The 23,939-nt window shown below is 44.1% G+C and overlaps 1 protein-coding gene across 2 annotated transcripts; it reads left to right on the forward strand.

Annotated features, from left to right (window-relative positions):
- The first annotated feature begins 942 nt into the window (after positions 1-942).
- PDCD2 (programmed cell death 2) lies at positions 943-18,875 on the forward strand. Of its 2 annotated transcripts, none has more exons than XM_066596101.1 (6): positions 943-1,369; positions 2,344-2,586; positions 5,612-5,773; positions 8,797-8,918; positions 12,091-12,204; positions 15,542-18,875. In XM_066596101.1, exons 1-6 carry the CDS (start codon positions 958-960, stop codon positions 15,701-15,703), a joined length of 1,215 nt encoding a protein of 404 aa, XP_066452198.1. In that variant the 5' UTR covers positions 943-957; the 3' UTR covers positions 15,704-18,875. The 2 variants fall into 2 exon arrangements, with proteins under 2 accessions (XP_066452198.1, XP_066452199.1); XM_066596102.1 differs by having other exon boundaries at positions 943-1,165.
- Positions 18,876-23,939: the final 5,064 nt, after the last annotated feature.

The following is a 23,939-nucleotide window of genomic DNA, read 5'->3' on the forward strand; positions in this document are numbered from 1 at the left end:
GCTCTGTGCGGTCCATTGCCGATTCCAGCCTCCTGATTGGCTGGAATCGGCACACGTGACAGGGCGGAGCTACGAGGACCAGCTCTCCGGCACGAGCGGCCCCATTCACCAGGAAGAAGGCCGCACCGCGCAAGCGCGTCTAAAAACGCCAGAAGACATCAGAATTAGACGGATCCATGGCGACGGGGACGCTAGCAACGGAGCAGGTAAGTGAATAACTTCTGTATGGCTCATATTTAATGCACGATGTACATTACAAAGTGCATTAATATGGCCATACAGAAGTGTATAACCCCACTTGCTGCCGTGAGACAACCCCTTTAACCTCATGCCCACAGCCGGCTCGGGTTCCGATTAAAAAGTCTCGCAGCGGAAGCAGACCCGATGCTGGACAGAGACCCTATACTGACCTGTCCGGATCCGTGGCTAGTGTCTTGGCTGGCGCAGAGGCGTATTCGTGGTGATTTCAAAATTGACATTTTAGAATTGCCGCGGATTGGATCGCTTGCATTGACGGCAATGGAAGCCGTTCGTACGATTTTCCACACAAAATAAAGCATTCTGCAATTCTCATCGCGAGCTGAAAATCACAGCTGATTTCCGCTCGTTGGCAGGGGAGAATCATTTGGCCTGTCTATGGACGGACGTTGCTGCGGAATTCGCGGCAGGTGTGGGCACTGAGCCTGCTCTGCAATGTTTCCATCGAAGCCAATGGGTGAACAGTGGAGATCCTGTCACACGTGAGGCTGGCTATGTCACAGAAGCCATTTTTAAGCAGCGCTATCTCGGCCCGAGTGTGCGGACTGAGGTGCTCGCCCATGCGAATGTGCCGCAGAGTACAGTGAGGAGAGTCGAGGGCCGACACTGGACTGGGGTTAAGCATCATGGCCGCGCAGCACATAGAGGACCATATGCGACCTGTGGGTGTTACCTCCTAACTTCCCGCCCTCTGAGCTGATGACGCCACGGGTTCAGCATAGGGTCAGCGCGCACTGTGAGGTCTCCGCAGAGCCCCTCCCCTCCCGTGAGAATCACGTGACGGTGACGGCATCTTCCCGCGCTGGCTTCTCGTTTTCCTCCATCATGGCCGCTTCCATCACTGTCATGGAGCTCGGCTTCGTGCAGGAGTGCGAACCTTGGCGGCTGCGCAGCCCGCAGTTCCCCAGTAAGGTCGGGGGTCGGCCGGCCTGGCTGGGGGAGGAGGGGCTACCGGGACCGGAGAGGCTGCAGTGCGGGGTCTGTAAGAAGCCGCTAGCCTTCCTGCTACAGGTGTACGCGCCGTGTACCGGGAGCTTCCACCGCACCCTCTACCTGTTCGCCTGCCGGGACCCTGCGTGTCACCGGGCGGGGGAGAACCGCAGCTATAAAGGTACCAGTGGCGTCTGTAGGTGGTCGGTGACTAGAGGGGCCCTCCGACATTTGACCATTGGCGGTCAAAGAATCGTATTGTTTGTATTTGACAGATAATTGTAATGTGTAGGCGGCGGGGGATCTGTTAGTTTCTTGTTCGCACATTGCTGTGTATAAACGGCTGTTAGTGGTTCGCTGTGAACAACGTTTTAGTGAACGGTGCATCCGTCTGCCAATCTGGTTCCTGGCGCCGCAGGAAGGTGAGAGCGCGGACCACGAAATTACACAGGCAGCTGTGCCACGGACAGCGCTGTCTACTTCCTGGCTGTGTATCTTGTCACCACCGGCGCCGCTGTCACTCTCCCCAGCAGCACTGTCCCCGGCGGCTGTAGCGTCACAGCTGCACTAGCTGTGGAGGAAGACTATCGATCGCCTCCGCTCACTTGTAGTGGCCCTGCTGTGACTCTCCGTGGCACCTGTGTTCTCCCAGCTCCCTTCCCATTACCTTGGGCGGCAAGGAGGAAGCGGAGAGCCGTTGGTCCGCACATGTAAGCGCCGATGGGGCCCACTGTGATCGGCGGAGTAGTTTGCCGGCAGCACTGTAAGTCCCCACACATAAAGAAGCAGCCTGTTCCCCGGGTAAACAGTGCAGTGATTTTTGCCTTGCCACGAGGGTTGGTGATGTTTTGGTGTTAGGTTTAGATTATTAGATTACTACTTCTGTTACATGGAAGCCTTTTCAGCTAATAACGTAAACCTAACAGGTAAACTAATTCCTAACCGTCCTGACGAAGCAAACATCACTACACACTGTGCTGCTAGGACCTTTGGGAGTCACCAATCGGGAGCTAGGGGTGTGACAGCGGCGTTCCTGGATTCAAGCCCTGTCACATCCCTAGCTTCCTGGTGGTGACAAGATACAATGATACGAGGGATGTCACCAGTAATAATAGTGAAGTCCTGGTGTGTCCCTCTAAGCAAATGTTCCTTTAGTTTTTAGAAACCAGCTACCACGAAAGAATGAGACCTATTCGTACGGCCCCCCTCCAGACTCGCCACCCCCCGGAGAAGACCCAGCAAGCTTCCAGCTTAAGTGCGGCCTGCAGCTCTGCAGGGTATGTGGCTGTCTGGGGCCCAAGTCCTGTTCCCGGTGCCATAAAGCCAATTACTGTGACCGCCTGCATCAGCTGATAGACTGGAGGGCACAGCACAAGGTGGTGTGTGCGCAGGAGGCAGGTAAGCGGTGGGCAGGGGTTATGTTGGAGGGTGATCGGCTTATGTGGGGTGCATCCTGTTGTCTACTAGACTGTAAATAAGCCCCATTGTTATAAAGCCTGCAATGCTGGAGCATGCCTGAGAGATTTTAACCTCTTAAGGGATGACTTGGGCCTCGACGACTAAGTATATTTTCATAGTTGCATTCTGAAAGCCAGAACTTGTTTTAGACTTCTGTAGCCAAATTAATAATAATCTTTTTACATAGCGCCAACATAGTCCACAGTGCTTACAAGACAGGGAGAACAGACACAAAAACCACAGTTACATGTAGTAATCGATTGATGGAAACAATATGGGTGAGGGTCCTGCTCCAACGAGCTTACATACCCCAAATAATGGGGTGATACAGAAGGTAAAGGGGCTGGAGATGTGCCAGGTATGGCGAGCTGGAGAGTGAGGGATGCTATACACAGACAATGGTCAGACGTAAGCCGTGTGGTGGCTGAATCCGTATGACTGCAGGGGGCGGCTGATTGTGGTTAGCAGGGATTTTGCAAGCTGCCATCAGTAGGACAGGGAGCGTGTTATTAGGCGGAGTACAGAGGGGTTTGGTTTAGCAGATTAGAGCCGGTTTCTTGCAGGACTGTTTGTACTCTTCTGTGCTATCCTTTTAGGGGCACATAGAAATCTTTAATTACGTTTGTTAACGATTTCTGGGGTAATTTTTAATCCTTTCCAATCCACTGTCTGACGTCTGAAAACATTCTGATTGAAGGCTGTACAGCTCCGATGTCAAGACGTCCGGCAGGGTATTCTTACTGTATATTACTGGCCGCTCTGTTGTTTGGGGCCTCTCCAGCATGTTCCATACTGCAGTACTGGCTTTAGCCAGCAGATGGCGCCATTGCATAATGGCAGAAAGAAAGCCCCCACCTAGGAAACCCTGAATCCAAAATTGGATTGCAAAGGGTTAAAATGTTACAGCAGCATGAATAACATGTCACTACGATTTGCGGGCTCATTCACACAGGTGTATTGTCACAGCATATTACGCACGCAACAAGCGGTGAATGGAAGCAAGTCTTTTTGGGGTTTCATTCTTCCATTCACACCTGCGTTGGAACTGTGAGGGGACATCCGTATAAAATGCAGGAGAAATAAATTGCAGCATGCTCTATTCCTATATTTCCTACACGGCCCTTGAAGGGCAATGCCTGTGAATGGACAGCTTGGGGAATTTGAAGAAAAACGTCAGAATCCCGAGCATGCGTAATGCCAATCACAGCCCTACGCGATCTCTGCCGGCAGAGCAAATGGGCCGCGAGATACTGCGTTGTACACATACACACATGGGAATGAGCTCTGAGTAACAAATTTACACTTGATGTTTGTTTTGCTAGCTGTGCACAATAAACACACCCTCTTTTTTTTTTTTTTTTAATTGCTTGGTTTTGAAACTGAGGCAGAGAAAGTAAAAATAGCTACTGCATGTGCTGTTCCCAAAAGTAGAACTGATCAATGTATTGTCACAAATTTTGCAGTAAAGAATAAATGTATTAAATTACAAAAAAAAACCCCCAAAAAACCCAGAGCTACACCTTTCAACTCCGGACACCTGAAGAAGCCTCCATTCCAGAAATGCTGCAGTGAACCTTACATGCAGCGGTCACTATTAGCCATGGCTTCTAATGGGTTACAAGTTTTCATTCTGGCCTTAATAGCAGGGTTTTAGCTGTATGTAACAGCTGACGCTCCTGCAATCCCTGCACCACATTTTTCAGGCCTTTCTCAGGATTTAACCACCCACTGTGCTATACAGTTATGGTGCAGCATAGTAACGGTCAGCTGTTTTCTGCAGCTCTGAAAAATGGACTTCTCCTCTGGATAGGTCATCAATAGCTTGTCTGCAGTGGTCTGCCGCTGAAGTGAGTAGGAGCTCTGTTTGCAATACCATGCAAAATCACTGCAGTGTATGGAGCTCTTTGCTTCTTGATATACTGTGACAGCAGCCCGGTGAACAGCTGATCAGACAGGGACTCAAGTGGCAGACTCTTACTTATCGATGACCTATCCTTTTTTTTAAAAAAAGCCGGAAAACCCTTTTCCTGCCAATGTCGTATCTCCTATGTCCTTCTAGAATGGCATTTCAGTAGGCAAAGACTTGGCTTTAAATGTTTATCTCAGGTAGGTTGTGGCCTTGCTTTAAAGCTGCTGGGAATCTTTGCTTTAAAGAGAGCTTTGATCTTTGGCTTTATCTACAATACAGCCTGAGATATAGCCATCTCCTGTGTAAGCTCAGGAGTGATTGGTTGTGATAGTTCTTGGCGCTTGTGCATCTGACAGTTGGCCTGTGTAAAGGGGTCTTTAGCTTGCAGGATAGGGGTCAAGCTAATTCTACAGTATCAAATGGTCTCCCTCGTTGGACATACACCAATCAGTCATTTAGGTGACAAAGGACTTTTATTTAAAGGGGAGCTCTTATTCTTATTTTTGGGTGGGATTGTTGTCATCCGTCAAGTGCCATCTAAGACCAGACTTGCGAGTCCCTAGATGCAATATGCTGGTGCACTTTTCTTATCAGTAAACTGTTTTTCTGTATATTACTGTAAACAATGTATTAGAAGGGGAATTAATGGGGAGACAAAAGCCTCTGCAAATGTTATAATGAAAACGCCAAGATAGTGTATGGGGATTTGTCGGCATGCAGCAGTATGCAATTAAAGGGGTTGTCTGATAGTCAACTTTTTTATTTTTATTTTTTCTAAACCTGTTCCCCATAGCAGAAAATAACAAACAAGCTCATACTCTCCTCGCCGCAGCTCCGTACTCCGTGCCAGGTCTGTGTTTACAAGCTGCAGTCAGCCTGTTTATTGCTTGAGTATTGAAGTCTGTGATTGGCTGTAGCAGCCTCTGATGTTCACATCATGGGGGGAGACCCAGAGCTGCTGGTGCGGGAGATGCACGGATCCAGGAGAGGCGAGTGTAGGCTTATTAAGTTATCTCTTCCAGAAATTGATGTATGAATACTTGCATCCCTTTGCAGATGTCCGTGGCGTTGAGGCTGCAGATCATGGGTTTTTGTTTCCAGAATATGAGCTTGTTACAGAACCCGAAGAGCTTGATTGTGATACGAGTCTGACTGATGATTCCACAATGAGTCAGATGGATGTAGAGTCAATGTCATCAAATGTGCCGTCAAACCTCGGTAAGATAATGGTTTTTGTGCTTTATGACGTGCTTGGTTTTAATTGTATAAATGATATGTAGTAAAGTTCAGCCTAAAGGCTCTTTTACACGGGCTGATAGCACTCGTGAGGTTTAGAAAACTATTACCACTAAGGTCATTGGCGCTCGCGCAGAGCTTTTACACAGAAAAACTTGGTGCCAGCTTGCGGGCTTCTTGTCCACTTCTTGCTCAGCGCTTCACCCCCACCCCCCACCCCATGGGCAGTGGGGAGCGTTTACACAGGATGAGAAGCCTGCAAGCCAACGAGGTCTTTCTAAGCTGATTGAAAAGTCAGTTTAACCCTTTAGTGACCAAGCCCGTTTGCGCCTTAATGACCAGGCCAAATTTTGGAAATCTGACTTGTCACTTTTACATGGAATAACACCGTAAAGGCTTTGCATATCCAAGTGATTCTGACATCGGTTTTTTTGGCCACATATTGTACTTGATTTAGGCGGAAAAAATAGACCGATGGATTTTGTGCGGATTTATTAAAAGCTCCAAAATTGGGAAAATTTTGAAAGTCATTTTTTTCACATTTCCAACTGCAATATCTTAAATATGTGCAAACATAACATAGAAATTTTTGATAAGATATATATTTCCATCTGTTTACTTTATTCTGGGCGCACATTGGAAAAACTTTCATTTTTTTAACCACTTAGGAGATGTACAAATTTAACATTATTTATTAGCATTTTGAGGAACCCTTTTTTACTTTCCTGCACCAAGCCAAGATTGCAAAGGTTCATAGGTGTCGGAATAATACCCCCACAAACTACACCCCTTTTATTCACTGAGGGGTGTTAGGAGTATTTTGACCCCACAGTTTCTTTTCAGGAATTAATGCAATTTAGACAAGAAAAAATAAAATTTCATATTTTTGCAAATACGTAATTTTAAACACAGGATTTTTTTCTACAGTGCACATGAAAAGGAGGATCTGCACCCCAAAATGGATAACCCCGTTTGTCCTGTGTTCAGAAACATACCTATTGTGGCCCTAATATTATGTCCGTATGCATATCGGGGCCCAAACCAAGAGGAGCAGCCAGTGGCTTTCAGATCAAACATTTTGCTTGAAGGTGTTTTAGGCCCCATTCCCCACTTGTAGACCTCTTTGAGCGGCCAAAACGACAGAGGACCCCACAAAGGACCTCATTTTGGAAACTAGACCTCTTAACGAATTTATCTAGTGGTGTACTGTGGATTTTGACCCCACAGTTTTTGAATGAAGCAAAGTAGAAGTAAAAAATTACGATTTTAATTTTTTTAACAATTATTCCATTTTAAAACTAATTTTTTTGTACAGCACACATATGAATGCAGACTTTCACCCCAAAATGGTACCCCTGTTTGTCCTGTGTTCAGAAACATACCCATTGTGGCCTTCATCTTCTGTCTGTATGCACAACGGGGTCCTAACCGAAAAGAGCAGACCCCATTTTAAAAACGAGACCCCCTTAACGAATTCATCTAGGGGTGTATTGCGTATTTTGACCCCACCGTTTTTGAATGAATTGAAGCAAAGCAGACGGAAAAAATTACGATTTCAGTGAGATCAGGGGAGCCGTGCAGGTGTTATGGCAGCCGGAGGCCTTCTGAAATGCCCCAGGGCTGCCTTAGCAGACTGCCTATCAAGCCAACCCCAGGAGCGATCAAAGCATCGCATGTTGTAGTCCCCCAGAGGGACTTTAAAGTAAAAAAAAAAAAATAAATCTATAAAGTTTTTATTTATTTATTTTTTTACACAATAAAAAAAGTGTTAGTTTAAATCACCCCCCTTTAGCTATATATATTATTAAAAAATCTAAATCATAAAAAAATGTATTTGGTATCGCCGTGTCCATAAAAGTTCGATCTATCAAAGTAGCGCATTAATGTTCCCGCACCGTGAACGTCGTCCGGAAAAAAAACAAAAAACGCCAGAAATGCACTTTTTTAGTTACCCTGTCTCCCAGAAAAAACGCAATAAAAAGCGATCAAAAAGTCGTATGTATTCCAAATTGGTATTATCGGAAACTACAGGACATCCGCAAAAAATGAGCCCCCTCAACTACGTTGATAGAAAAATAGAAAAGTTATTGCGCACAAAAGATGACCGCAGAAAATACTTGAAAAAAAATTATATCTCTTTGAAAAATAGTACAGTATAAAAAAACCTATACAAGTTTGGTATTGTAGTAATCGTACTGACCCATAGAACAAAGTTATCATGTCGCTTTTGTTGCAGTTTGTGCACCGTAGAAACAAGACGCACTCAAAGATGTCGGAATGTCTTTTTTTTTTTTTTTCATTTTACTCCACTTAGAATTTTTTTTAAAGTTTTTTTTTTTTTTTTTTAGTACATTATATGGTACTTTAAATAGCATCATTTAAAAATACAACTCGTCCCGCAAAAAACAAGCCCTCATTCTGCAACGTCGATGGATAAATAAACAATTTTTTTGAAGAGGGGAGGAAAAAATGGAAAAAGAAAAAAGGGGCCGCGTCATTAAGAGGTTAAAGAAAAGATGGTGCAGTCCTATTTTGAGACCTGGAAAAGTCTTGTCAGAATGCCACAGAAAATAAGGGAGGAACTGCGGGAATGTTTCTGCGGGAACGTTTCTATCACACGTGTTGGTACCAGGAACAGAAGGTGTTGGGGGATCCTCCCCTTTAGGGTGTCGCATTTGTCGCGCTGATGCCGCTGGAGGGACTCAAGGATTCTATGGGGACTTGGCTCGGGTACATGGATACACTAAGAACAGACCCTGAAAATAGATATACAATGTCTAAAGAATACCAAGTTAAAAAAATGCTGGTGTGAAACTGGCCTTATGGGTCTTTTCTTTAGATTTCCCATATCTTTTGGATCACCACTTTGCTGTAGCACAAACTGTCACAAAACTTTGTGTGAAACCGCCCTAAGGGAGACCTTTATTTATTTGAAATAGAAATACTTGCAACCTGATAGAATCCTAAAGTTTCATATTAGAATGCATTTCTCGCTTTTCTCTCAGAGTCCTCTCTGGATGATTTGAAATTAAATGAAGATGACCTGACGGCAATGGCGAAGCATGAGAGTGAAGACGACAAGGCGTTTAGCAGGTTCAAGAAGCGAATCTCAGTAGAACCTGAGCAGGTATTCTGTGATAAACCAGCATATATGAATAGAATTAAGTATTTTTATGGTTAGAGCATACCTGACTTTTCAGAATAAGTTGCCATCGATGTACACGAGGAATAACGTTTCCTGTCATTATATAACTTGCATGCTGCATCTTTCCCCATTTTCTTCCCTTTGCAGGCTGTATTTTCATTTCTCTCTGAACTCTAGGAGAAGTCTACAGATTCCTTTACATAGGACGACTGTTGGGCGCATAAGCCCCTGGCTACCCAACTATCGCTCCTGTGCTTAAACCAGAGCAACAGCTATTCTAGTTAATGGAGGCAAAACAGGTTGGGATCATTTTGGCCTCCTGACTCCATTCGCAGTAAACAGGAGTGGCTCCCATATTGAGCGGCTTTTCTTTACACAGGCTCATAGTCACTTGGTTTTTAGCATCTTAAGAGCAAGGAGACGCCAACTGACCAGCACTTTAAAGTGATTTAATTTTTTTTTTCTTCAGCACAATAATGCTATTTAAAGGGGTTGTCTCGCGAAAGCAAGTGGGGTTCAGCACTTCTGTATGGCCATATTAATGCACTTTGTAATATACATCGTGCATTAAATATGAGCCATACAGAAGTTATTCACTTACCTTCCCTGCGCTGGCGTCCCCGTCTTCATGGCTCCGTCTAACTTCAGCGTCTAATCGCCCAATTAGACGCGCTTGCGCAGAAGGGTCTTCTGCCTTCGGGTCTGCCCGGCAGCAGCGGCGTTCTGGCTCCGCCCCCTTCTACGCGGCATCGCGTAGCTCCGCCCCATCACATGTGCCGATTCCAGCCTCCTGATTGGCTGGAATCGGCACATGTGACGGGGCGGAGCTACGCGATGTTAGACGGAGCCATGGAGACGGGGACGCCAGCGCAGGGAAGGTAAGTGAATACCTTCTGTATGGCTCATATTTAATGCACGATGTACATTACAAAGTGCATTAATATGGCCATACAGAAGTGCTTAACCCCACTTGCTTTCGTGAGACAACCCCTTTAAGGTAATTAAAGTAAATTGCAATTTTGCTAGTTTACATTGGCTGTAATATAAGCACAAGTTGTTTGAAAGGTTAGTGACCATTTAATTGTGTGCACTCCCCATGGGGGAAAAGGGCCATGGGTAACCTTTTTGTATAGAGCCATACTGTGGCCAAGGGCTCTACCTGTGTCACAGGAACTGGGGGGTTTCAGAAGTTGTTGTATTTTATTCATTTGAGCTGAACAGTCCAGTGGGCGGAGCCATCAGTGATTGACAACTACCAATGTTGACAGTGCTTGCTGCTTCTAGTATTTGCAACATTACCAGCAGCAACAGGAATCAGCTGATCAGTGGGAATCTCGAAAGGTGGACCCTTGGCGATCATCAATTGATTACCTATCCTAAAGATTGGCAAGAATTTTTTTTAGATTTATTTTCTTTTGAGGATGATCCAAAAAACTCCCTTTAAAACAGTTTATTTAGGTTTACATTTTTTTCCCCATTTTACCCATTTCATTCCTATATTTGCAGTTTTTGTTCTCCAGATTATGCCAAAGAATATCTGCAGTTCCAACCACTGGGACCAGCGCTTTGTTGCTCCAGAGCTGGATTCACAGCAGCACTGCTTAGTACTGCTGTATAATGTCCTCCATGCTGCTGCAAATGAGTGTGTTGACAGATCTCAGTGTAGCACAGTGTATGGAAGGCATCAGAGCAGATAGTTTGTACCTGCTTGCTCCTGGAAAACTGACAAAGATGGAGCATGCAGAGGATAAATATTCTGTAGACACAGTCATACAAAGGTCAGATATAGTTCTACATCTTCAGGTACACAGTCAGCTTATTCTGAATAGTAACCTGAAATGTGTATGCTGTAAAGTTATGAGGATGGAACATTTTTTTTCAAACTGCTGAGTGGTGGAAAAACATGAAAAGGGGGAAAAAAAGCCATAGTCCCCTCTCCCAAACCTGTCAGTATCTGGTCCCCAGCTGCTGCTGCTGCTAATCCTGTCTGTGCCCACTCCCCTGCTGGTCTTTACTCCCAGCTGCAGCGAACCAGTGATATCACTGACACCAGGAACATGTGGCCGCTGCAGCCAATCATCAGCTCACTGTGGCAGTCACATGTCCGATTTCTGTAGCCAAAAGTGAAGAGCAGCCGGGAAGCAGGCACCACTAGAACGGGAGCCGTGGAGGATGAGGTACGGAGAGTATGGTTTCTGCTAGATGCAGATAGAATTTCCTCAAAGTACTGACGTGTTGTGACACCGCTGGTAGAGTCTTACTGCGCTCTGTTGGGAATTGCCAGTCTAACAATTTAGCAGTTTGATGTAATTATTTCCAATCAGGAGTTCTCATTCTAAAACCACTTTTCTGATTTATCACCAAATGACTGAAGATTTATGTAGTTCACATTTGGGCGATTGTTGTGATGCCTCATGCAGCAGAACGAATACTTTGAGAATAGTGCATACTCTGATCTACTGCTGCAGATATTTTTATAGCCATTTAGAAATTTTGGTGATCATGGAAAAGCTTTTTATCTGACCCATAGTCGTGGGTCCATAGATGGTAGACTGGGCATCAGATAAAAACTACCCGAAGCCACTCTGTATTTGCCCAGTGCAATATGAATATAGCACCAAATAAAATCCCCACACAGGGCAAAAAAAGCACCTATTTTAAACCCCCTGGAAGCGGCAAGTATTCTGCTTTTACACTATGTGCTTTTTTTGCCCTGTGTGTGGATATTGTTTGGTGCTATATAAGTATGTACACAGGCAAGTTATAACCATATACTAGCCGGTTTTTGTTGGTGATATAACCAGTGCAATATGAGCTGAAAATGAGGGCTCATTAGGGCCAACAAACAGGAGACTTGACTTGTCTTACTAATTGTCCTGAGGGTCACTATTTTATTACCCATATTTTCATCTTACAATATTTCCCTGCTGAATGATTGAATAATCAGGTTATTCCAGGTGTGTGAAGTTTAACATCTTTGATATTTTATTAGTACAGTTATCTGCTCCCAATAGTTTGGTCTCATCTTAGTGAGGTTATGACTATTAGCTGACTCTTTCTCCCAGTCACTATATATGTAGGTATAGGGATATTTTTTCAGTGAATTTGCGTTACAATTTAGCATTTATTCATGTGAGAATGTACTTTGATGCAGGTCCTGAGGTACTGCAGAGGTGGCGACCCGCTGTGGATTTCACTCCAGAATGTTCCAGCTGAAAATGATATCCCGAACTGTGAATGTGGCGCCAAAAGGGCTTTTGAATTCCAGGTAAGTGACCTCCAATACTTTTATGTGTTTGTGTTACTAAAGATGAAATGTAGGACCCTCCTTTATGAAAGCTGCCTAACAGGACAACTGTGCCTGTTGCTCATATCTAGTAATCGGAGCTCTAGTTCTGTTTTCTTAATCTGCTTTGGAATAATGAAAACTGCATAGATCTACATAGGACATGAAGATGCAAAACAACCAGGATGTGACCAAGCTTAAAGGGTTGTCCCGCGCCAAAACCAAAATTTAAAAAAAAAAAAAAAAAAAAAAATTGCTTACCTGGATCCCCGTTCAGCAACTTTTAAAATTCTTCTTTTAAAGATGGCGCCGCTGCACTTCTCCCACGGTGCATCATGGGACTTCTTCTCCCATGGTGCACCGTGGTTCTTCTTCCTCTGCGTGCGCGCTCCCGATGACTGACATCATCGAGGTAGGCGGGCAGCTTCCAGATCCTGCTGCTGACAGGGAAGAGAGGCCGGCCGAGGGAGGAGTCCAGCCACAGCTCCTGCTCCCGGACCAGAAGCGCGCGACCACGCTGAAGAGGCTCCGACAGCGCAGGTGCGACTGTTCCGGCCCGGGAGAAGAGGATCGTTGGTCGGCGCCAGGGCAACGGCGACGCCAACACGGGGGGGGGGGGGTGAATATATAACTTCTGTATGGCACATATTTCATGCACGATGTATATTACAAAGTGCATGTATATGGCCATACAGAAGTGTTTAGGTGTACAGATAGTCCCCGACTTGCGAACATTCGAGTTACGAATTTCGCTAGATACGAACTATCTGTACAGCACAGTATGATGTAATGCTATGGCATTACATCATACTGTGCAGGGAGCGGAGAGGCTTCTATCAAGCCTGATAGAAGCCTGTCCGGTCACATCGCGGTGGCGGGGCAGCCGGGGACCTCCTGAAGGGCACTAGGGCTGTCTATGCAGAGCGCCTATCAAGCCGTGTGCTTGATAGGCACTCTGCATAGACAGCCCTGGGGCCTTTCAGGAGGTCCCCGGCTGCCTAGCAAACCACACAGCGTCCCGCGATCTCATCGTTGGACGCTGTACGGGCCCCCTGAACGTCGGGTGCAGGCTGTTTCTTACAGCGGGCACCCGGTGGCAGCAGTTCCGACGAGCCGCGCCGCTCGTCAGAACTGTTAACACTTTAAATACCACTGTCAGAGCGGTATTTAAAGTGTTAACAGTTCTGACAAGCGGCGCAGCTCGTCGGAACTGCTGCCACCGGGTGCCCGCTGTAAGAACAGCCGGCACCCGACGTTGTATGGAGCGGGATCCACCCGCGATCCCGCTCCATACTACCATTTGTTCGACTTGCGAACAAAACGGACTTGCGAACGGGCTCCCGGAAAGGAACCTGTTCGCAAGTCGGGGACTACCTGTACTTTAATTTGCGGGACAACCCTTTTAATGACCAGGCCAAATTCACTTTAACAAAGAATAACTCTGTAAAGGTTTTGCATATCCCAAGTAACTGTGACCTTGTTGGTTTTTTCCACCACATATTCTACTTCATTTAATAGACCGATAGAATTTGTGTATATTTATTAAAAGCGCCAAAATTAGGAAAATTTTGAGAAATTTTTTTTTCTTTTTTTTACATTCTCTACTGCAATATCTCAAATATGTGCATTTTTGATGAGATATATATTTCCATCTGTTTACTTTATTCTGGAAGCACATTGGAAAAACTTAATTTAAAAAAAAAAAAACATTTCAGAGACATTACACTTTTTTTTTTTTTTTTTTTAATTTAAAGGAACTTTTATTTAGCCAAAATTTAACAAATGTGGAGAGGCAGCTGGGTATCTCGGTGACACATCACATTGCATAAATACAGAAACAGGAAAAGCATAATCGCCCATGTATATGCATACATTCCTCCTGACACATATTTGGCTAGAAAATTGTATTTTGCCTTTGTCAGCTATTGCTAATCAAAAAAATCATACAGAAAAGAGGGACTTCATGTCCGGAGACCAAATGCAACAGGAGAAAAGGGGGCAGAGACAGAATCATGTAATTGTGGGCTACTCCACCATAGGCTATATATGCCTGATGTGACCTGAGGGGGAGGGGGGCAGATTACAGTCCAAGCAGGCCATCTGGAAAAACAAGAGAGGTAGTATTGCCCACAACACATCTCAACAGTATTGTCATCAGTGGCCGGCCTGAAGACCTAACGAGAAAGGGGAGGGGAGGTGGGGCAGAGAGAGGAGGAAGAGAAGATGAAAAAAGACAAATTGAAGGTGGAGGAGAAGAGGGCGGGGGGTAGCAGGGGAAGAGAAGGGCAAAAAACCACCCTCAGCAGTGCAGAACCATAACCCAGTCACCTTAGCGATGCCTGCTGGGGCTGGGGTGGTGACTGCCCAGCGGGGAGTATATACCAGGGGCCCTCTAGAGCTTCCACACTGGCCCCTTACTGTCCAGGAGTCTTCAGCTCCACTACACTACTGGGGCCAGGTAGCAGGAAATCTCCAGCTGGATGCTGTCAGACTGGGAATCTGCCAGAGCTGCAGCCGCCGGCAATGTCTTTTACCCGGTCCTGCAGTGAAGGGCAGGCAGTCGCTTCACCTCCGCGGGTGTCTCCGGTGCAGTCCCTGCTCCTATCTGCCCCTGGAGACATACACCTTTAACATTACTGCTCCAGGCTCTCGGCTACCTTTAGTAGCAAGGAGATTTTAAATTTCCCGGGCCCTTTCCAGCTTCTGTGCTTGCGTCCGCCATTTTTGTGATGGGCGCATACGCCGAAGCTGGAAAAAGGTCCACAGATAAAGATCACGTCAGGACATCGCCGGAGGCCTTGGGTACGTCATTTCATCTCCCCTCACGAATGTGATCCGTGAGAAGAAATGAATCTTAAAGTTTAAGAATGTTGCGGGACATTGGAGGACAGGGATGAGTACTTTCAGCTCCCCTCATGGATCAGATTTTTTTCTTTTTTTTCCTTCCTCCCCCTCTTCCCCACCCCCATGACAGCTCCAGGTTGTCAGCTGTCTCCGGTAGCTGACGGCATGGAGCTGTCGCGTTCAGAGCCCACGTGCCTTTAATCTCTAGAGCGAGTGTGTTTTTGCGGCCCTGGGGATTAAAGCTCACTAAACCAGGATGTAAAAAGTCTATGGGGTGGTCACAAAGTTGCTTTATTTTCCACTTGATGTGCATTGGGATAATAGCTGGCACGTAGCCTTCACTTATAGAAATGACCAGAACTGCACTGCAAGTAACACATCAGGGAAGCACTTGGGATTTTGTGCCTTTTTTTTTTTTTTTCCTTTTTAATATCTTAATTGAGTAGATTGTCATTTTGTCTTTTGCTCATGCCAGGTAATGCCACAACTACTGAACCATCTGAAAGTCGATAGCCTTCAGGAGAGCATTGACTGGGGTGTCTTGGCAGTCTACACTTGCGCTGCCAATTGCAATGCAGAAACCTGTTATGTCGAGGAGTTCCTGTGGAAACAAGATGTGTCAGTAGACACAATGTAAAGTACAACGCTCTTACTTTACACTCGTGTGGTACCTAAAAGGACATTGGTCTCTTGGATGTGTTTGTGGAATTGTTACACAGTCTTGGTTAAGTGCAAACAAAGTTTAGCAGAGTTTCATATAAAGTTCTCCTCTTCCAGAAGATGTATGTTATGTTTATAAATTATCTTAAACTTTATAAAGAGAGCCTCCATTTTGAGCCGTTGGGCATATTATAATAAAGGTAAGCTAAATGAGGGGATGTTTAGTATGTGATTACATAAAGGAGCTCCTGTACCTGAAGAAAACAGGGGCTTGTTATCATAAACTAGTCCATGGTTCATTTTCCAGTAGTAGTCAGGAAAATGAATTTTGATTTGGTTTCTATAAACAATTCCTCTCAAAGAGTTTTGATACTTTAAGTTCCTCTAGTTTACAGGTGGTCCGACGACCGTAGTGGAGGGAGACGGGGAGCCCAGGCTCTTTTGTGCACAGGTTGGTTGATGTGAAGGATATGTAGTATTGCGGTGTGTTCATTCTAAGGATCTTTGGGGTCCCAGTTTTTTTTTCTAATCTGATTATTTTTATAGAAATTCTAATTTTGTAGAGTTGACCCTTGAGTCCTATATATTTATATAAACATAGTATATGTATCATTTTTCCAGCAAAACAATACAGTTGAACATGGCTATACATAAATGAATCATATCCCCTCTAATCCTTACCAACAAAACCTATATACACAGACAAAAGCATAAAACAGTAAACCTAAATTGGCCTCCAAAGGAGGGTGTAAATAGCAAGTCCATCTAGTTGTAGAATCTGCTTAAATGTTGTTCCATACTTTAATCATTAGAGTAAGGCCTCATGTCCACAGGGAAAATCGGGCCCGCTACAGATTCTTCATGTAGAATCTGGAGCGGGTCCCTCTTGCCCCGCTTACATGAGGCCTAAAAATCAGAATAAACTTGCCTGCTGCGGATCTTCCTTCCTTCGTGGCCGGATCTTCTTTCTTCGGCCCTGCGGATGTGCTCGGCACGCTGGCAGCGTGCCGCGCGCATGTGCCAGGCACATCTGCTGAGCCGAAGAAGGGAAGAACCGCATCATCCGGAGCAGGTAAGTTTAATTCTGGTACGGGTCTCCGGCGGATCCAGATGGCTTCCATAGAAGCCTGCGGGAGACCTGCACGAAAATGGAGCATGTCCATTTTTTTTCCCGCAGGCGGATCCGCGCCTGACGGGAAAAATGACATCCGCAGGTATTTAACTACCTGCGGGTGTCCAATGCTTCCCTATGGGGCGTGGATCCGCGTGCGGGGGAAACGCAGTGGATTTAAAGCCCATGGACATGAGGCCTTATGGTCATATATAATCCCTTTTTTCCTCCTTTCATCCCTCTTTCACACACCATCATAGGGGAGCTACAACCTGTTGTTTTAGAAACTAATCTTACCAGTCGAACCCATCCCATTTTTCACCATCCCTTCAACTCAGTAGTGACACCAGAAAATCTATCCAGACAGAGTATATATTTGAAGGGTTTACAATCTTTAATTCTAGCAGATTTCTTTTTCCACAGTAAGCTCCTAAATATTGTATGGAATTCAAAAAAAATATCATAATGAAATCCAAACCGGAGAGTTTTGAAGTATGTAAAGGAATTGCATCATCATAACTATTTTAATATGATTTCACCTGACAATTATCGACAAGGGAAGACTGCTCCAGCCGTTATCGTTAAACTTTTGTACTAATGGAAGCAAGTTAGCAGAAATAAAGTTCTGAGCTCTAGAATATACCACAACTCCCCAAAATTAGAATTTTTATTCTTCATTATTTGTAATTGGATATGTTTCAATGGAAAGTCCACTGGTAAAGGGTCTAAGGGAGGAATAACAGTTTTCCCTCAATAGTATCGAAGATGAACATAATAGGGCCCACAGAGTTACTCGCATCCCCAATATACAAAACTCGGTCATCTGTGTATAGTGAAACGCTTTTCTCAATAATGCAGTACACCACTATATCAGGTAATTGTCTTATGAAACAAGCCAGGGGCTCTATTTTCAAGGCAAAAAGAGGGGTCAGGGAACACACCTGCCTTGTTTCCCCTCTGTAACACCATCTGTCCAGAAATGTGGTTGTTTACCCTCGCTCTTGTCCCTGGCATTGAATAGGGCAATTTAACCAGAAACTTCTTACCAAAGCCCACCCTACGAAGAACAGTCCAGAGAGAATTCCACATGATGCTGTCAAAAGCTTTGGCAGTGTTGAGTGAGAAAGCAGAAAAGAAAAAACACCCCCACACAACTCTAAACACATTTAGATCTAATGATGGTCTGAAAACCCAATATCACATTAAGATCCCTACAAAGTAGCATCCTATACATCCACCAAATCTAATTTCAAGCAGTTATATAATCCATCAATAGAAAGGTTACTTATTACTGTTACATAAATATTCATGTTTATCAATCTTGGAGGCATCCCTGGAATTAATAAAAAGAAAGTTTCCTTCTGCATTACAACTCTCGGATGTGTTGGGTAGAAAACGGTGTATGGCAGCTGCAACCCCGGAGACGTCTCTTAACATCAACAAACTGCATCAGTTTGTTTTTTTTGTTTTGGTATGCCTACTGAATAATCTGGGAAAAAAGCTATATGCGGACCATGTGTAGGTATTGCTTTCTTTTATCTTGCTCTTTAAGATAGTGTCCCGATCCTTGAAGGCAGGCGTTTTATTAACCCTTGCAGCTTTTTAGGAACCCCACCAGTCACAAATTTTCTCCTGAGTCCGTTTTCCTAGAACATCTGTTTTGTATTACAAGGTACGAATAGATTGATCACGTTTACTAATCATACCCATAAGGGTGACTACCCACTACAGTTTTTTTTTCACTGCGAAATTCGCAGTGTTTTTTTTTTGTTTTTTTTGTTTTTTTTTGTTTTTTTTTTTCTGCAGGGGTCTGTGGGCTATGGGACTTGTAAAGCTAAAATCGCGATCGTGAAAAAAACTGTAGTGGGTAGTCACCCTAAGGAAGATTTTCTTCCACTTCTTCAAACGTGTCTATGCTTTAGACAATTTTTCTGTAACTTTCTGCAAATTGTGTTTTACAAATCCTCTTCCAAGCTACCAACTTGGGCAGAAAGGGAGGCCCAGACAGAATTGCTTTTAGTCTTCCCCCCCCCCCCCCCCCCCCAAAAATAAAAAATCACACAGCGTAGGTTCACTTTGTATATCCTTTTGTGTATCCACACCACCAGCTTGTGCCAAAGTAGCCTGCATGATAACATTCGCAGAGGCAGATTAAGCAGGGAAGCATAAAAAAAGGGGCATGCTTACCTTTTCTCTTTTCAGGAGTAAGATAACCCATTGAAAGTTCCACCAGAAGAGGCAAATACAGCTGTAGTTGTCTTAATGAGCGTTTCTTACCAAGGTTGAATGAGCAAATTCCTCTAATCTGTGCAATGCATCACACATTACTCGGTAAACTCCTAGAATCATTGAATGGTAGAGTTGGAAGGGACCTCCAGGGTCATCTGGTCCAACCTCCTGCTCAGTGCAGGATTTACTAAATCCTCCCAGACAGGTATTTGACACTGATCAGAACATTCTTTACATTCCGCACGATCATCCTACTTGGTAGTCAGTGTTGCATCTGCAGCCTTGCAATGCACAATATTTGCAGATACTTGCACCTGGGCGCCATCTTGGAGCTAATCTGCACTGCCAACTTCTCACCTCCTCGTCCTCACAACTCATTAAACAGCAGACAGGTATCAGAAAAGTTAAGCCTTGGGTTTTACCGCAACAATAAACCACAGCACAACCAAAAGCCTAAAATACTGCTTCAAGAAAAGGATCAAACGCAGTAGGTCGTTCTGGCTTGTCACCTGTGCTTGGCTCCCATTCTATTTGTGGGGTCCCAGCTTTCTTACCCCCCACGATTTAAGTAAGGCCATGCTTACAAAGGAGTTTGTAAGAGTGACGCATTTTTAATGCACCCCATCATTGCAATGGGTAATGTGGTGCGTCAAAAACGTGCTGAACGCACGGAAATAAAGCATGCCGCGTTCATTTTAGTGTGCATTAGAAACTCTTGCTAAAATTCTCATCTGCGAAGCTCCATTCAAATGAATGGAGACTCAGTACAGCATCTTTAGTGGGCATTTCAAATGCCCACTAAATGCTGTGGAAAAAAAAAACATGCCTGTGTCAGAGAGGATTAAGTCTTGGCAAATCCAAACTAAAAGCCATCTCTTGCTACTTTAACTTTTATAGTGCGTTATTCCTGACACCAGGAACTAGTTAGGGGCTATGAACCACTTCCTACCTGAAGCTTATGCAATAGAAGAGAAGGCACTATGACAACTTTATATCTTATTTTGTATTAGTCAGCTGCTGTGACTAGTTATCATTGGCTGCCATTTGAAAGTTTTGTATGTGAAATTCCATCCTGTTGTGATATTCATGTCACCTTGTAACTATAGGCTATTAGCGGGTTGCTATAATACTTGTAAGGCTGGGACTTGACTCGAGTTATTCCTATCACATTTCAGTGGGACTTGTTCCATGATCTATCTTCATCTAGGTCTTGCCTAGGACTAAGGCTGCCTGCACACGAGCGTTCCGGATTCCACTCGCGGATTTTCACGCGCGTATGGTACCTAAATGTGCTTGCGGATAGGTGCGGATGCGTGAAAAATCACGCGCGGATATACGCGGATGTGTTGCGGAAAAAAACGCGCAGAAAAATCCGGAAGACACCCTTATTGTAAACCCAACCCCTAGAGAACTGCCCATTCCCTGGAAAACAGCTTAAAAACCAACACCCAGACTCCGTTCTGTCCCTCTTGCTTGTGTGAGCACTGTTAAATTATTCTGGCAACATGCTTTCACCCGGTGAGCAGATGTCTTTGTGGGCATGGTTGATCCATGTAACTTTTTTCGGACGTACTGCGGTAACGGAGGAGGAAGAGCCCCCCCCCCCAGGAAAAAAAGGAGGTACTGGGTGCACCCTGGCTGGTGTCTGCTGGCTGCTCTCTGGTAGATGAGGGGACTGAAAGGACAGATCTGCAGTTGAAATGTGCCTGTGAAGCTCTGTGCTATGTGTTGGACGCCTCCTACCATGCCTACTTCCTGTAGTCATAGCAACCAGTGACTCCATCCGCAGCTGCACTCCGGATGTACTGCGTGAAAAAACGCACCCATTCACTTGTATTGGAGGCTTCACGCGCATGATCCGACCAAAATTAGAACAGGTCGCAGATTTTTTCACTCGCGTGAAAAAACGCGATACACATCCGTCCGTCTGGGGACAACTGCGGATCCTCATAGGAGTATATTGGCTGCGGTCTGGGGCGGATTATGTGCCTAAAATCACGCGCTTGAAATTCTGCTCGTGTGCAGGCACCCTATCCATAGGACTAGTTGGTTGCAGCCCAAAGTGTTGTTTGACTGCACTTTATTTTTGTTATTTTTATATTGTAAAAAGAAAAGTTTCTTTTAAATAAAATTAAATGTTACTTTATGATCAACCTGTCATAGAACAAAAACCTGGAAAACAGTATTGCAAATAATGAATATATATTTTCCCTAAGTACAATTTTAGTCTTATTTCTTTCATAAAACAAAAATTAAAATATTTTTTACCTACTAGATATGTATTTTTTTTCCCCCATTTGTAACAGTTTTTGTTTACTATTCAACCCTAAAAATCATGTCCAGTTGCTCTTGTTCTAATACTGTTAACATGTTATGTAGTTTTGGTAGAACAGTATAATGAAACATTTCAATTTATAGCATAGCTTATCTTTTTGTCCAGTTAGTAAAGATGTTTCCGCGTACATGAAATGCCCTCTAGGAAAGACTAGAAGACTTTGCTTCTCGAAAGGCAACAATCCTCCCAAAGCTTTAGTTTAATAAAATGGGACATTTAAAGGGGTCCATATTGCACCTTTTTTCTCATTGCTGTTGATCAAGCTTTCCGAACCACTCCGTGATGAGGTTTTTTGTTTTTTTTTAATGTCTGTATCACATCCTCACAAAGGACCGACAAGGAGCCGTGAGTGACCAGGCATCTCAGTAGCATGGAAACAGAGGAATTGGTGGATGAGAGTCCTCATTTTTATTTCAGTACTTTTCAGATGGCTCTCTGGCAACATGTTATCCTTGTGACAGAGTGAGACTCTGCAAAAGCAATGAGATCAGCTGGCAGTCGGCAGCTATGAAGGAGTGTTCTGGGATGATTTGAGGATCAGTCACTTGTTGTGAATTAATAGTGTGGATAGTTAACTCCTTAGTGACCAAGCCTGTATGCACCTTACTGACCAGGCCAAATTATTGGAAATCTGACATCACTTTGGCATAGAATAACTCCGTAAAGGTTTTGCATATCCCAGTGATTCTGCCAGTTTTTTTTTTCACATATTATACTTCATCTAGTCGGTAAAAATAGGCAGAGTTTGTGTATTTATTAAAAGCGCCAAAATTGGGAACATTTTGAAAAAATAGTCTTTCACATTTTCAACTGCAATATTTCAAATATGTGCAAACGTAGTGTGCAAATTTTTGATAAGATATATATTTCCATCTGTTAACTTTAATCTGGACACACATTGGAAAAACTTCAGTGTTTGTTTTTTTTTTTAACCATTTAAGAGACTTACAAATTTAACATTGATTTTTAAGATTTTGAGGAACATTTTCTTTCCTACATCAAGCCAAGATTGCAAAGGCTCATAGGTGTCAGAATAATGGATACCTCCACAAATGACCCCATTTTAAAAACTCCACCCCTTAATGTCTTCACTGAGGGGGGTTGTGAGTATTTTTACGCCACAGTTTTGTTTTTCAGGAATTAATGCAATTTAGAGGAGAAAAAATAAAATTTAATAATTTTGCAAATATGCCATTTAAAAGACGATCTTCTTTTTGTGTGCACTATAGAAAAAAATCCTAACACCCAAAATGGATACTCATGTTTTTCCTATGTTCAGCGGCATACCCATTGTGGCCCTAATCTTGTGTCCATATGCACAACAGGGCCCAAACCGAGATGAGCAGCTGGTGGCTTCCAGAATAGACATTTTGTTTGAAGGTGATTTAGGCCCCGTTGCCCACTTGTAGAGCCCTTGAGCAGCCAAAACAATAAAGAACCCCCACAAATGACCCCATTTTGAAAACTAGACATCTTAATGAATTCATCTAGGGGCGTGCTGCGCATTTTGGGCCCCATAGTTTTTGAATGAATCTAAGCAAAGCATGGGGAAAAAAATTACGATTTTCATTTTTTTTTTTTTTGGTGGCAATTATGTCACTTTTAAATATTTTTTTTTTTTGCACAGCGTACATAGGAATGAAGACTTGTACCACAAAATGGATCCCCGTTTGTCCCGTGTTCAGAACCATACCCATTCCGGCCCTAATATTATGTCTGTATGCCAAACCGAAAGGCGCAGCCCGTGGCTTTTAGAACAGACATTTTGCTTGAAGGCATTTTTAGACCATTTGCCCACTTGTATGGCCCTTGAGTGGCCAAAACGATATAGAATCCCCACATATGACACCACTTTGAAAACTAGACCCCTTAACGCATTCATCTAGAAATGTACCGTGTATTTTTACCCCACAGTTTTTGAATTAATCTGAGGAAAGCAGAAGGAAAAAAAATAAGATTTTTAATTTTTTGGGCAATTCTGTTATTTTGAAACAATTTTTTTTTTCTGTACAGCACACATCTGAATGAAGACTTTCATCCCAAAATGGATTCCTACGTTTTGTCCCGTGTTCAGAAACATACCTGTTGTGGCCCTAATACTATGTTCGTATGTGTAACAGGGCTCAAACGGAAAGGCGCATCAAACTTCAACTATGTCTTAACTCTTACGTAATCGCCATTATTTATTGGATAACGGTGATCACGGGACTGGGGACCGCTCACTGCAGCCCTCGGTCACTGCTCCAGGCTCTCGGCTACCTTTTAGTAGTTAGGAGCGAGAATACTTTAAGTTTTCCGGGCCCTCCACAGCTTCTGCGCTTGCGTCCGCCATTTTGCTGATAGGCACATGTGCCAAAGTTGGGGAAAGGTCCGCGGATAAAGAGCCTGTCGCGCGACATCGCCAGAGGCCTTAGGTAAGTAACTTCACCTGCCCTCACGGATCGGATCTGTGATTGGAGGTGAAACTTAACTTTTTACATGATCGCCAGTTTTTTTTTAAATTGCAAAACGCGATCACATGACCAGAGGCCGCAAACT

Source organism: Eleutherodactylus coqui, chromosome 3, assembly GCF_035609145.1.
Source record: "Eleutherodactylus coqui strain aEleCoq1 chromosome 3, aEleCoq1.hap1, whole genome shotgun sequence".
Classification (NCBI taxonomy): Eukaryota; Metazoa; Chordata; class Amphibia; order Anura; family Eleutherodactylidae; genus Eleutherodactylus; species Eleutherodactylus coqui.